At 66.0% G+C, this 15,148-nt stretch overlaps 1 protein-coding gene across 1 annotated transcript in view; it reads left to right on the top strand.

Annotated features, from left to right (window-relative positions):
- Nucleotides 1–13,104, top strand: part of TAFA5 (TAFA chemokine like family member 5) — a 106,297-nt gene extending 93,193 nt beyond the window's left edge. The window contains exon 6 of the mRNA XM_090272183.1: nt 11,070–13,104. Within this exon, the coding sequence (XP_090128309.1) occupies nt 11,070–11,078 (9 nt within the window). The 3' untranslated portion in view covers nt 11,079–13,104. The remainder of the gene's footprint in view (nt 1–11,069) is intronic.
- The last annotated feature ends 2,044 nt before the right edge of the window (nt 13,105–15,148 follow it).

Here is a 15,148-nt window from a genome sequence, read left to right as displayed (position 1 = left end):
CTGGGGGTGGCCCTCACCCCAGCAGTGACCGGGACCGGAGGGGGCTGGTCACCACTGGCCCCTCCTCCTCCCAAAGCTCCACGCCTCCCCGCGGGGCTGCAGCAGACCGTTGCCAGCTGTCCCGTCCGACGGTCACTGCGTGTGATGGGGCCGGGTGGCTGGACGGAGCTGCCCTCCAGGCGTGTCAGACTGGAAGGGAGCTCTGTGCTCACCCGTGAAAGGTCGTTAATGCACGTTGTCTTGTTTCTGGGGAAAAGGATAGAGCCCCGCCCCCAACAAAGGGGCTCCAGGGATCTCCCCCAGGGAGAAGGGGCCTTTAAAGAGAAAGGGTTGTGGGGGTGTCATCCAGGCATGTCCTCCGGCCTGGGCTCCGCACAGTGGCCATTAGGACAGACAGACCCCAAAGGGTTCTGGGGTCCTGTCCACGGGGCCCTGGCGGAGGGTCTCTGTGGGGACCACACAGGACAAGAGGGACACCTGCCACTTCCAGGCCGGCAGCCTCCGTGGGGGGTCGGATGGGCCGTTCACAGTGAGGCTGAGGGACAGGTTTGGTGTGGCCGCCACAGGACAGCCCCAGAGCCCGGGGGTGGGAGCACAGCCCCAGCCAGGGACTCAGAGGGGAGACTCCAGCTGGCCAGCCGCTGTCATGGGCCTGTGCGCACGGCCACGTGGTCAGGCCTGCCTTTGAGGCTCCTGTGGGACCCCCGGCATCACCCCTCGGGCTCTCGTGTGTGAACTGGGGCTTCACCTCTCATCGGGCCCCAAGCCCTGCACGGCTCCGTGTGCCCTGAACCCCAGCCCCGTGGGGGTCTGGGGGGTTGGCTGTGCCCAGAGGGCCAGGGCAGGGCCCCCATCCCACAGCCCCTCCCCGTGGGAACGCCCCTCAGGCCCTCCATTTGCTCACCGAGACCGGAACAGACGCTCGTCTGCTTTGGCCTCTTGGACCTCGGGGCTCACAGCCATGGAACGTGCATATGTAGGGGGGGGGGGGTGACCCCTGACGGGCCGTGGTCAGCAGGCCCTGGAGCTGGTGTCTCTCTGCTGGGTCTGCCTGGCCTGGAAGCTGTCCTTGGCCCCGTGGCCCCACTGCCCTCAGCTCAGTAGACACAGGCTCTGACCTGTCACAGGTGCAGGAGGGACGCCCGCCACAGCCGGGGCACGTCGGGGAGAGGCGCTCGCTCCCCGGGGCCTCGATGCCCCGGAGGGGACGGCGCTCACTCCTGGGAGGCGCCACGCTCCTCGGCCCGTGGGCGAGTGCGGCCGAGCGGGGCGGCCTGTCCCCTGGGAGCGGGGCTGGACCCGCGGAGCGGCTGTGTGGTGGCGCCGGAGAGCGGTGTGCTCCGTGCCTTCCCGAGGACGTGCGAGGGGCCTGTGGCTCTGATGGGACCCCTGGCCTGGGTGGCCTGTTTTCAGAGCTTTTGTGAAAGGTTACTTGAGCTCTTGACCCGAACCCCTTGTAACTGGAGCAGACAGTCCCGCTCTCAGAAAGCGCGTCTCTCCTCGCAGACGGCAGGTCAGCGCCGCGGGGCTCCTCGTCTGACCGCAGATTGGTTTTCTGGGGACGGGGTTTCAGGGACCACGTGTGGCTGGGCCTCCTGGCGGCCAGTCCCAGCCCAGGGACCGCATGCTGGTCCGGGTCCGCCCTCCAGCCACGGCCACGTCTGGGAGGGGCAGCCCCATCCCCACTGGGCGGTGCCCCCACACAGAGCTGCTGGCGGCAGGTTCTGGGCCTGGGAGGCCCCGTGTCCCCCCCCCCAAACCCCCGCTCCTGGGGCCCATGGACGTGTGTGACACATTGATTAATTGATTAACGAAATGCAGGCCCCAGACAGATGCTGATGTCTGCACTTCCCAGACCATGGCTTTTCGGAGAGCAGGTCGTCCCCCCGTTCGTGGGTGGTGAAATTAATTTAGTGGATCGCTGTCAGCACTGAGGACGGGGAGGAAAAGACACTGAAAACAGCACATCCTGTGTCAGAGGGCGGGGCCGTCACCGAGATGCACGTGTCCCGAGAGGAGGAGCCGGAGTAGCTGCACCGCGACCCGGGGGACGCAGGGGACCCGGTGTCCCTGCTGCTTTTCCAGGCTCTGCCTGTCTCTCTGTCTCTGCTCCATGGACCTTTGTCTGCCCTCGCGCAGGACAACTCAGGTGGACTGCAGGTTGTCCCCAAGGTCAAGGACAGCATCCCCTCCCGGCACCCCACGTGGGCTCACACTCCCGGAGACAGGCCGCCGGCCGCCGGCCACCCCTCGCTTGGCCCGGGACTCGGCCCCACGTGGCGAGCAGAACCTCCTCCTGCGGACCCGCCGCTCCTCTCCACAGACGGCAGCCGCTGCACGTGCCTGGGGTTGGTGTTCTGGAATATTCCTCTCACCGTGCTCACTCCTCCTGAACAAACCACCAGACTGAGATCCATTTTCAGAGTGGCTGTGAGGCTCCCCGGTTGAATTCTGCGCTTTGTGCCGCCTCCCTGGCGGGGGCGAGGGGAGTCCAGGGGTGTCCGTCTGGTTCTGCTCAGGAGCGGGTTTCGGGGAGATCGTCACAGCAAGAGCTCACTCCCCCAGAGCGGAGACGCCAAGGGGCGCGACGCAGCAGCGGCCCTGATCCTGTGGGCGCCCGGCTGTCCAGGTTCTGCGCCAGCCTCGGGGTCTCCAGGGGCAGCGCGGTGTGATGTGGACGGGCCATCCAGAGCCCCCCACTGGACACAGGGAGGGGACGCTCCGTGACCCGGCCGACAGCCTGCCCGTCGACCCCTCTCCCTGCTCCCGTCTTGTCACGATCTGGCTGCTGACTGGTTGGGGGGCCGGGAGGCCAGCGGCAGCCAGGGCGTCTCCACGTTCTTGGATCCAAAATGTGCCCTGGAGGCCCCAGTGTGTCAGATGTGCCCCCACTGAGTGACCACAGGACAGACGGCCAAGCCTTCTGCCCCAGGCATGCCCAGGGCCCGCCCCACGTGGGCAGCGATCAGGGAGCGCTTCCCCCGCTGGGCACGTGCCAAGGGCCAGATGCGGGGAAAGAGGGTCGTGGCCCTGCCCACGGGCACTTGCGTTCTCTCGGGTCTGTCACTGGCTCCGGGCCCCTAGGCCTGCCTCTGCCACCTGGAAACCCCTGCAGAGTGACGGGGACGTGCAGAGGCAAGCGGCACGATTTCAGGGGCACAGTGGGCGGGACAGGAGACGGCAGCAGAAGGGCCCCGGTGACTCTGTGACACCCCCGTCCCCTGCACCCGCGGGAAAGAGGGGCCGGAAGCCCGGGGCCGCAGGACAAAAGGCCGCCGCGAGTCCGAGCGGCCCGAGAGCCGGCACACGCGCCTGCGGAGCTGCGTCTGCCAGGCACACGCGGTGACCGCTCACTGCCACGCACGTTTCACACACTTGCTAAGCGCAGACACCTGCACAGATTATGTAATGACGTGAGCGCGTGAGTGTAATAGAGTTTGTTAAAAACCCAGAATGTTTGGGACTCAAAATTCAGGAAACTTCTCACAAAGCCACGGAGTAGAATTTTTTTGAAGACCTAGGAAACCGGAAAGGGAAAAAATAGGTTAGAGGATCAATCCAGGAAGTCTGGAGAATGTCCGATCCAAAAGTAGAGAAAAACGAAGAAGACGTTTTCAAACAAGTGTTTCCTACAGAAATCCCTGGACTCACAGGCATGGGTTTCCACGTGAGCACACTTGTCATGGGTGGAGCCCGAGGACAGAGGTCCCTCCGGGACTGAGCAGCACGAGATCCAGGCCAGGACCCAGGACCCGGGACGGACACGCTCCCTGAGCCCGCGGCGGGGAGGTCCCACCCCAAGCCTGGCCGGCCCAGTGTCCCCGCCCGCGCCGTCGAGAGAGCCTGAGGCAGCAGCGTCCTCCAGAGTCGGTGGGCGATGAGGACCCAGGATTCCGTCCCTGAAGGAACCGCACCCCTGGGTAGAGGGGAGAGCCCTGCTGGGACAGGGGACCCCGCTTTTCATGCTGGGCCACCCCCAGAGCCCCAGAGGCGTCACTCCAAAGATGAGGGGTGTTGAGATCCGGGCACAGGAGCCCCGGGAGATGGGCCACCCAGCACAGCCCCCGGCCGGGGGTGCATCCCCGCGGAGGGGCTTCTCCCAGGGGCAGGGGCCATGAGGAGGCCCCGATGGAAGCCTCCAGAGAGAGCTTGAGGATAACCTCCGGCTGCCTGGGAACCAGAGAGTGAAATGACCTGAATTCCCAGGAAACCCAAAGGAAAAATAACCCAAGACATGACACGGGGCTTTTCCACGCTGAGGGCAGGCCCTGCGTCCCCACCCGCGTCCTGGTCAAGCCTCTCGTCGGATGGGCGCTGTTTGTCCTCGGGGTCCGGGGCCTCACTTGGGGCACAGCCACAGAGGCGACAGCTGGGCAGAATCGGCCGGCAGACAGGACAGAGGGACCCCGCAGGACCTGCCCCGCGGGCCGGCTCCTGAGACCCTGGCTCCTGGGGAGGTCAGGGGCCGCGTCACCGTCACCACACCCCGGTGAGTGAGGCAGGGCCTGGGGACCCCAGGGACGGTGTCAGAGTGCACTGAGGACCGCGGAGCCTCCCTCTGCGGGCGGGCTTGGCTGTGCAGTGCACACGGCCCCCGCGGCCCACCCGCCGCTGCACAGGACAGACAAGGGGCCGGGGGTCTGCAGTGCCCGTGACAGGCCTCAGGGCAGCAGGTGTGGCTCAGGGAGGGGGGAGGGCAGGCGGCATCAGGATGGACTCGCAGTCCTGGCCCGATTATTTCCACGGATGCTGTGACCCCCTCCCCGCCCCCGCACGGTGGCCGACAGCGGTCAGAGGGGCAGGGGCCCTTGGTGGGGACAGAGGGAGGCGCCCAGTGTCCTTGTTGGGCAGCTTGCAGGCCCTGGGGGGGGGGGGGGCTGAGCTGGAGGGAGGTCCAGGGTGTCCCAGCAGGTAGAATCCCCCACTCCCGGTGGCCAACTCCTCATCGGCCAACCAGTGGGGCTTGCTGTGCACCCTGTCTGCCCCTTCCCAGCCCCCACTGGGGACCCTGTGGTTCACTGCCCCCAGCACAGCCAAGCTTGGGAAGTTGGGGCACCCATCCTCCTTGCATTGGGTCCCCGGGTCCTGTCCAGGCTCCCTCCCAGGCCCGAGGGTCACCCAGGAATCCCTGCAGCCTCTGTGACACCGGTGGCATCGGACATCTGCAGGCCTGGGGTGACAAGACGCAGGTTACTGTCACCCACCCGAGTCCCCCTCTGCCTCTTGCGGGGAAGGCAGCTCTCTGTCTGCCACGGAGCAGCCCGCCCAGGCCCGGTTCGGTTCGGCTTCCCGTGGCACCTGGCCTCGTGTGGCTGTGGCCCGTGTGGCTGCAGGTTTTCACAGGACAGGTGGGTGTGGGATGTGCAAGGAGCAGGTGAGGGAGGCGTCGCAGCCCCTGTCCTCCCGGGAGGGAGAGGAAGGCCCCGCTCCTGCAGCAGGTCTGTGACCGAGCTTTTGGCACGCGGGCCTCTGCCCGGCTCCCACGCTCCTGCAAAGAGCAGCAGCCTGTGGCTCAAAGGAAGGAGATGGGCTCAGAGGGTGGGCTCGGGGGGTGGGACCCTCCCTGGGAGCCTCACAGGAGCAGGGCCGGCGCCCGGGAAGCTCTGCTTTGTTCCGGACCCTAGCGCCGGTGCCGGCTCCTGGAATGCAGAGCAGTCCTGCGACTCCCTCCTCACACCAGCCCGACCTCAGCACCTGGGGACAGGCAGCCGCGGCATCCGAAAGCAGCCGCCGAGCACGGTGGGGCCCCCCGCTCTGTCCTTCGCCCGGGCGGCGGCGGGCCAGGAGAGGAGGCGGCCGTGTCGGGGCAGAGTGGGCGGGAGAAGCCAGAGGATGGGTGCCCGGCCTGGTCACCCACTCAGTCACCCTACACAAGAGCATGACCCTTGATGCTTAGGCAGAAAACCTGGCCTGCAGGTGGGACAGGACCCCACGGGGAGACGCCCCCACCCCGCTCAGGAGAGCCTAGTGGGTGCCACACAGGATTGGGGTCTCTGCGCGCTCCCCAACCTGGGCGGCCTGGCCCGGGCAGGGCCTCCTCGCTGCAGGAGCCGTGAGGAGGGGTGAAGACAGACTCCCCACCAGCCTGCTGGCTTATTCTGGGTCCAGTTGGCCTCCATCTGCTCAGGAGGGAATAAAAAACACATCAATTCCAAAACCCCTGCGTGATGCTGAAAGTGTCAGCGCTGCCTGTGGAGAGGAAAGCCTGCTGAGGCCTGGGAGGCGGGGCCGCCCCGAACACCGCTGTCCACAGTAAGCAGGGGTGCCCGAGTCTGTGACTTCCGTGACCCGGGATCCGGGAACCAGAAGGGAAGGAGCGCCCGCCGGGGCAGAGGCAGCCCCCCGGAGGTCTGCGGGGTGAACGAGGGGAGGGACACGGACACCCGGAATGGAAGAGCGGCGCTGGGAGCTGCCAGTGAGAGAGGCGGCCCTGCAGAAAGTGAGCACAGAGGCGCGGACCAGCCCCGGCCCAGGAGACAAAGCCGGCGCAGAGGCCGGGGACGGCACCTAACCCGAGGGCCGGGGCTCTGGGAAACCACCGTAGCAGGAACGGGAGGAAGAACGAGATGAGGGTCACAACGGAGCATCAGAAGGAATTTTGGGGAACTGAAGAAAACCCCCAATTTAAAACAAGACCAAAGCAGGCTGGACCTGGGCATTCCATATGCAAGTCATTGAGTTGAAAGAATGAGAGAAGCTAGTTGTGCAGATGATGATGAAGAAGGAGCAGAGACAGGACGAGAACACACAGCACCTCCGAGGGCACAGGCGGGCTGCCCTGGGAGCCCCCAGGGCCGGGACCTGAAGACGGAAGGCGGGGTCCCCCCAGAACCTGGGTGGAAAGATAGTCCCACCTCTGCCTGCTGTTTGGGCGACGGGAGCAAACAGGACAGTGTTAAACTCCCACGGATTCAGGAAGTTCCGCCCACACACCTTTCCCGGAGGTGAATAAAAGCCACGCTCGAAGGTCGCTGCGGCGGGTGGTCGGAGGGCTGCCTGTAGGAGGAGGGACGGTGGCTGTGGGTTCCAGGTAAACGCGGAGCCGGGAAGGAGTCTGCTGCGACGGGGGTGCAGACCCGACCGCGGGACCCACGACCCTCTGTGCTGCGGACGGTCCTGGGGTGTGACCGTAGGCGAACCGCAGCCTCAAATTCCCAACGGCCAGGGACGGGGCTGCAGAGCCACTTCCTGTCCCTCCCTGCATTAGAGGGAGGCAGAGGGCGTGCGTGTCGGGGAGACCCGGCCTCCGTGGGAGGGGCACATCTGAATCCCACGCAGGCCACCACTGGGAGGAAAGAAGAACGGGGTTTCTCCAAAACTGCGGCAGGGAAAGCGAGTGGCACGTGGTTTGTGTGTGCGGATCAGACACATGAACCAGAAATCTGCCCAGAGCAGCACCGGCGACGGAGCTCCCTGTCAGCGGCGACAGCACCGGGGACGGCGCGTCTCCTCTGCCGAACAGCAGACTATCAGGTAGCGGTTGGTTTTTGTCTTTTTCCCATATTTTGTTCTCTGTTTTTTTTTTTTTTTAATGGAGTTTTAAAATAGCCAGATATAGGTTGCCCGCTAAGCGCCTCCTGCAGCCGAGAAGGTCAAGGGCGAGGAGCGGAGGACGCCATGAGACCGGCAGCTGAGACGGGCCCACGTGCGGTCCTGTCTTCCAACAGCCACGCCGTTACGCCAGGAAGGATGGAAACCGTCACTCAGCTGTGGAAGAGGCCACCCCAGGAAACGACGGAAGGAACCAGTGAAGGTGACGAAGAGACACCCATGAATTTCAAGGAGAGCCGTGGACTTGATCATCGCACCTCTGGAAAAACTATAAAGACGCATCTTACCTGTGTCACATGCAATTATTTCTTTACGTTAGAAAGTAAATCTGAGAGGAAGACGAGACAAACGCATCCCGGAGTCACGAATTGTGCAGGCGCGTACACAGGGCCGGGGGGCCGGCCACTGAACCTGGGAGGTTTGAGTACAGGGATGATTTTCTGGGGGAAGTTACCAGAACCAGCAAAAGGAGGAGAGGAACGTGACTGCCCTGCAGTAAAAATCCCAGACCGCGCTTTAATGGGCACGTGCTCAGAAACATTTCCTGGTCTACTGTGCAGGCATCTCTTCCCAAACGCTGGAAAACTGACCACTGCTTTTGGGGACCAGTGAAGCCCAGATGCCCAAAGTGTCCCCAGAGACAGACGCATTCACGACCAAGTCGCCTCGTTCAGCAGAGACCGTGAGTCTGTGCAGCGAGCCGGGCAGGACCACCCAGCAAAGTGTCCGTGAGGCCTCGCGTGGCTGGCATTTGGGGGGTTGCCCCCTGGAATGTGCACCCCCCGCTGGGACACGGGTCTCCTGAGCCTGCATAAGATCACAGCAAGCTGCGTGCTGTTGTCCCCCGAAAGAGCGGGCAGCCCCCCGCAGTGGCCTCACGGGAGGGACGAGAGGCCATTTCGCTACTTCACTGTCAGCAGAATGACGGCCTCTCAGGAGATCAATGAAAACGTGTCTGAGGCAGAGCTGATAGAGGCCGGTGTCGGGCAGAACACGGACGGCGGGTCCCTGAAACGCTCCGCGGGGACAGGCATGGAGAGGGTGACTAGGGTGGCCGCCAGGGGCCGGGGACTGAAATGTGGCTGGGGGGGCCACTTGTCAGGCTCAGCAGCGGCTTGTGTGTGGCTTTGCCGACCTCTGTGGACAGTGCTGGGTGCTGTCCAGCCAGAGAGCTAGAAAATGTGTCCGTGCCCCTGGGAAACAGCGTCCTGTGATACGGGCCCCACTCCTGGTGGCGTCCTCGGTGGGGCCAGTGAGGGCTGTGTCCCCTCAGGCCCTCGCACACGTGTGTCCCTAAGAGCCCCGGAGGGCAGCACTGGCCTCCCCCTGCTGACACACGGGGAGCCAAGTGGTGTAGCCATTCCCGGGAATGTTCTGCAGCCAAGGAAAGGGTGCGGGACGGACATGCACCGCAGGGGGCGGGACCGAGGGCTCCGGGCACCGGGAGGGCAGCAGGCACGACAGGGCGGGCAAGTGCAGAGCCGGCCGGGGCCGACAGGTGTGAGGCCTCGCTGTGGGGGTGGGACAGCGCTCGGCGCTGACGGTGACGATGGCTGCACAGCTGTGCACAGGCGACCTGGCCCTGAACGGACCCTGAACAGGATGGGTATGCGGGGGGTGAACGGCGCCCCAGGGAAGCTGCTGGGCTCCGGGGACTCTGGCTGGTTCTGCCGGGCAGCGATGGCCGCCCCGCCCCACGTGGCTGTTGCCTCTGAACATGGACATAAGACGTGCACCTGGGAAGGGGCTTTGATCCCGAGCTTCCGGAGCCCCTCGCCCGCCCCCGCCGCTGCTGCTGGGATGGTGTCGGCCAGACAGTGTCTGACGCCGCCTTTGAAGACCCGCCTCCCGCCGACCCCTGTCATCCCCTATCATCCCGTCATCCCGGGTCCCCTTGATCGCACTGCCTGTGAACTTGGGACAGGATCTGCTGCGAGCCGTGGTGGCTGGGGCCGCGATGCTGCCAGGGGCGTGCGGCAGTGGGTGCGAGCCGGGCGCGACCTCAAAGGCTCTGCTCCCCGCGAGCCCAGCTGAGGGACAAAGGAGACGTGGCCCTGGCACCTCGGGGGCCCATCCACGCAGGTCAGGGCCCTTTCCGGAACCCCACCTGGCGAGCCGGTGGCTTCAGGAACAAAGGAAGCCTTGGGGAGGTGGTGGCAGCCCTGCCTCAGAGCTGGAGGCGACCTGGCGGGTGGGGCGCCCTGGTGGTGGCAGCAAAGGGACAGGAGGACACTTCCGGCTGCCCCCCCACCCCCATCAAAGGTCATGGGCCGGGCTGAGCTGTTCTGAGTGTGGGCCCTGGGGCTGTACCCAGCAGGGACGGGGCCACCCTGGGCCGGGGGCCGCTCTGCCTGAGCCCAGGGTGCATGAGCCGGAGCCTGGGACCTGCCGCCGGACCCGCCTGTAGAGTGGACAGAGCCCACGGCCCTGTGGGGTCTGGGAGTCAGGGAGCCCAGCTTGAGCTGGAGGGTCCCCGCTGCCTGCTAGGTGCTGAGAGGGGGTGTCTGAAGGACCCTCTGGGAAGGAGAAGGCAGCTGTCACATGGGCCTGCTAGGGGGCCGGCCCCTGGAATACTGAGAGGGAGCTGGGACGGGGCCGTGAGCCCGGCGCAGGCCAGGGTCACCAGGCCGGGCTGCGGAGGGGGGCAAGGACCTGCCCTGAGCATCCGCCATTTAAAGTCGGGGATGTGACTCTCAGCTGGAAAGCACCTTCCACACCGTCCCTGTCCCAACCTCCTCCACTGTCCGGGACCGCAGTTGGGGTCAGACCCAGAGCCAGGACGGGCCGCAGGGAAGGCCGTGCTGACCCCACGGGCAGGGCCGGTTCTTACAGGGGTGGGGCTCCCGACTGGTGCCAGCCCCCGTCTGCGGGGTGTGAGCCTGGGGCTTTGTCCGGGTCTGGGTCAGGCCTGTGTGGCACCTCCATGGCCCCCAGTGAGGAGGGCCAGCAGCTCTGGGAGCCGGCGGCCCAGCGGGACCTGGAAGCGAGGGTGCTGGACGTGGGGCCCCGGTCACAAGGCCCTGGAGGCCTGTGGCTTTTCCGTCTCTGTCCTTTGAGAAGCGGCTGTTCCGCTGCCCAGAGCTGTGACATGGGGCCTTCGTCGCAGACCTGGCGGCTGTGAGCTGGCTGCCTTGTGGCAGCCCCTGGACTCAGGGAGGCGGGGGTCCTGTGACCAGGGACATGCAGGGTTCCCAGTTCTGCGGCTCCCAGGGGCTCCGCACCCCACTCCCCCCACTCTGTGCAGAGGGAGGCCCCGTTAGGGAGACCTGAGGAGGGGACCCAGACCCGCCCCCTAGCCAGTCGGGCACCTTCTTGTCATCAGACACAAGGGGGCCCCCAGGACACACAGGGAGGTGGGTGTCTGCCCAGTTTTGTGTCCTGGGGAAGGTCGGCTGGCACCTGCTGAGGCTGCTGTCCCAGCCAGGCCGGCCCTGGGGACTTCGGCTGGGCTCACGCCGTTCCCGACAAGGACTTTGCGTGTCCGGGGTGCTGACCACCGTCTTCTGCTTGCTCCTCAGGTCTCCTGACAAACACAGCCCCAGAGGGGCCCTGGAGGGGACTTGGCTCCCTGGAGAGTCCGCACCCGCGCCAAGGCCCTCCTGCTGCAGACGCGCCCCGGTCCCTGCCACCGGCCCCCTCCATTTCTCCACAGCCCCGCGCGGACGCCCTGGGCCCTGGGCCTGCTGAGCTGAGCGTCCGGCTGCACGAGGAGTCGGCCTGGGATGCGGGGGCGGCGTCAGGGCCCTGGGAGCCCAGCCGCGCCTGCCCCCCCTCCGGCCAGACATTGGCTGTGCTCCCCACCTCCCCGCCGAGCAAGACGCGGACGAGCCGGAGGCGGCGGCCAGAGGGACAATGGCCTGCAGAGAGGACGGCGCCGGCCGGGAGCACTGACTTTCAGGCGCAGAAGCGGCCTCTCCTTGTGCCCCGGACTGTCCGAATCACTTTTATTTTCTTACCCTTTCAGTATATACTCAATAGACCAAAGAGCAAATCTATTTTAACGTGGACTCGCCCCCACGGCCGAGTCCCCGGGTCCAACTGGGGGGCACAGGGGCAGAGACACGCCGGTGGCCCCGGCAGAGGCCCCCGCCCCACGGACACGGCAGCACCCTGAGAGGGGGCGAGCCGCCCGCGGACGCCGCCGCCCTGCGGGGCGCGGGGCGATGTCCCCACGCGGGGCCTGCGCGCCCCCCCAGGACACGGACGGCCGGGCGCGCCTGCTCCTCTGTGCGTAGATGGACCCGACCGTACTAAAATCGCTCTGTTTTAACCGTTAGACACGCCCCTCCACGCTCCATCCCCGCTAGGGGGTCACCCGGTACTCGCCACGAGCATGTTAGCCCGGTCGCCCGCACCGGCGTCTCATCTGGTCCGCCATTTAGCTCCAGAAAGCGAATGAAAGGAAACTAAAGTAACACTTGTTTGAAAGAGCTCATTAAATGTATTTTGCAAAGCCTAAAGTTATATATTTAACAGTTTTTATATGTTGTATATTTGTAGAAAATCCTATTTAACAGTCAGTGTCTGGGCGAGCACAGAGGCTCTGGGGCGGGCGCGGTGGGGAGCGGACCCCGGGCCGCGGGAGCCGGGTGCGGCGGGCGGCCGTGGGCAGCGAGCCGAGGACCCGCGCTGGCTCGCCGCCTGCCTGTGGGCGGTGGCCGCGGGAAGGCCTGCGTCTGCGCCTGGTTTGCGCTCGGTGTCCGCCCCCCGACCTCTGTCTCGGCGGCCACCGACTGTCACCTCTCTTCGTGAACTGAGTCCCTTCTGCCTGCCCGTCACGTTCACAGACCTTGCGGGCGGCGGGCGGCCCCTGTCTCCCCGCCGGACGCCCGCTGACTCTTCGTCTTCATGGCAGAAGGTCGGGACACGGGGCTGGGCCCTGGCGCTCAGAATGGCGGGCACCCCCTTCCCGCGCCTTCCCTGGGAGGCCGGGTCCCCGGGCCCCATGAGAAGGGACAGTCCTGTTTCTCCTTCCCCGGCCATCCTCGGCCAGGCCCTTCGTTTTCCCGAGGTCCCGGGGAAGCGTTCCACCTACGAGCCCAGCTAACGGGAGTAGGACACCAGGCCCACGCTACTAAAAAGGGGGGAGTAACTATATAGCAACTGTTCCCCCCACCTGTAGACTAAAGATAGGACATAACGCCCCCGTATTTAAGCCCGGCCCCAGGTCCCAGGAGCGTTTAACCGACCTTTCCGTCCCCTCGGACTCCGGCATGTGTCCTGAGCGAAGGCGCCGCCTGAGGTGGGCTTCCCATCGCGGGGCAGGTGCGCCGGCACGGGCGCTGTCCCCAGGGGCCTCCCGGGCTGCACGCCGGGGCTCCTGCGGCGGCCGGCGGGGGCCCCGAGGCTGCCCCAGCCCAGCCACCTCGGCCGGCCTGCCCGCGTCCGCCCCCGCCCCACCCCCTCGCCTGTTTCTTTGGATGGGGAGCGTACGCACCTTCAAAGGCGGAGACCGGGAGACTTCAGATGTGACGGCCATTTTCTTGTTTTACACTATTCGGTTTTGTGTTGATTCAGCTAAATTATGAAAATAAAGAGAAAACCCTTTGTTAAGCATGGCTTCTGTTCGCTGGCCCTGGTGTCCTGGGAGAGGGGCTGTGGCAGGCGTGGCCAGAGGCGGGGACAGCGCAGAGCTCACGTGGCCCCAGACACCGCACGTGTGGCGAGGGGACCCTCCCTCCTGGGCGCTGGCCGGCCGTGAGGGTGCACAGCCCATGAGCCCACCGGGTTTTCCTGGAGGCCCGAGGACGCTCCCTGAAGTGCCGCCCAGGCGAGCGGTCCCCCCCGCACAGGCCGAGTCCTGGTCCTTCCACTGGTCAGTGTGCGGCCACCAGAGAGGAGACAGACATCTCGTTCTTCCTTTCTCCCAGGTGCGGTGTTTCCTGGTCACGCCACAGGGCAGGCTGAGGGTCACATGCGCTCACCTGTCCCCAGGGTCTGTGGGTGCCACATTGTCCCAGGACATGGAGGAGCAGGACCGGGTTCAGAGGCTTCCAAAGGAGACCCTTAAGGGTCCCCTTCCTAGAGACCCCCATGTGATCTTCAAAGAGCATTCTCGGGCATTCAGCCCACCACCTCGGGACGCGCTCAGATCCGGGCACCTGTCAGTCCTCAGCTGATCTTCAGAAAACATTGACCCTAAGAGCAGTGGCCAGGTGGGGGGGGGGGTTGCGGGCCATGAGAAGCCCGTGTTTGATTCAGGGCGACGTCTCTGGCCTGCAGGGCTGTCACAGTGGGGAGGCGAGCCCCCTGCCCTCTGGCACGGAGCCGAGCAGATCCTGACAGGGAGGGGAGGGGCAGAGTGCAGGCCTAGCGGCGGCCACGGGGACCCCAGGTGCAGCCCTTCCCCTCCCAGGCGGGGCCCCGGTGCCCGTGCTGGAAAGGGCTTTGCTGGGGGCTCACCTTGGTGAGCAGCCTCAGGGCTTTGCAATCAGAGCACGGACGGCTGATGGCGTGACCAGCAGCCAGGCCACCCGCTCTGTCCTCTGTCCACACAGCAGTGAGGAGGACCCAGGAGGGGTCCCTGTGCCCGGGGAGAGCAGCCCAAGCCGGGGCTCGTCGGCGGCTCCACCCGCCCCGGAGCCACCAGTGCCCTGCCGGGGCCCCACGCCACTGTTGCGGCGTCACGGGCACCCTGCAGGGGAGACGCCTCCGGGGGCCAGGAAAGAAGGCGAAGCGCTTCAGGGGCACCCGGCTCAGTCGGTGAGGGCGGGCGTCACCCCCGGAGCCGGGCGCGTTTGTCGGGAGGGGCTGGCCACGCAGCAGGAGCAAACAGCGCCCCTCTCGAAGGCTGACGTCCGGGGACCTGGTGCTGCTGGGGGACCGTCCCCAGGAGGGTCCCCCCACCGCCGTGATCAGCTGCTGCGGGCGGTTGTGTCGCTGGCTGAGCAGAGCCTCGGGCCTCGGTTTCCTCAGCCAGCACGCAGGACAGAGGTCACCCTCCTGTGTGGAGCAAGTGCGTGAGGTCCACCTTACTGCTCCGGGGATGGTCACGCACGGTCTGCTCTGGCACGTGCTCCCTGCACGGTGCTCTGCCTGGCCGCTCCGTGAACTGAGGCTGAGGTGCGTGGACACTGTCCCGGGACACAGAGGTTCCGCCAGACCATCCTCCTGGGGCCGCACCCCGAGAAGCTGGCACCGTGGACCATGCGCTTCTCCCTAAGGCCCTGGGTCCTGGTCTCAGTGACAAGGGGCGGGGCCTCCCACACGCCTCCCTGGGCTGGACCTCAGCTCAGCCTGTCCTGCTGATCGGAGCTGAGGATGCGCGACAGGTGCACGGACCCCCGGGGGCCCTGGGGGAGGCCTCAGCCGTCGCCTCTCACCTTTGGGGGGCCCGGGTCAGCCTGGCGCAGGGAGAGGAAATACTGGGGGGCAGGCAGGGCCACAGCCATGCGGACAGAGAGACAGAGAGATGCGGGTAGGGGAGCGCGGTGAGTGGTCAGAGCAGGCGGATGGGAGAGGGAGGCAGTGGCCTCAGAGCACGGGGCGGCGGGGAGCAGGGCGCAGGGTTCGGTCCCAGGGGCGCTGAGCGGAGGCGGCACCTGACCTTCCCAAACCTCCATCGTCTTCAGGCCCTGCCAGACCGGCTGTGTCCGCG

Source organism: Furipterus horrens, unplaced genomic scaffold (genome assembly GCF_987537825.1).
Source record: "Furipterus horrens unplaced genomic scaffold, mFurHor1.1.pri manual_scaffold_4, whole genome shotgun sequence".
NCBI classification, from domain to species: domain Eukaryota; kingdom Metazoa; phylum Chordata; class Mammalia; order Chiroptera; family Furipteridae; genus Furipterus; species Furipterus horrens.
The sequence above is the reverse complement of the archived record's forward strand: the minus strand, read 5'-3'. Positions and strand labels throughout refer to the sequence as shown.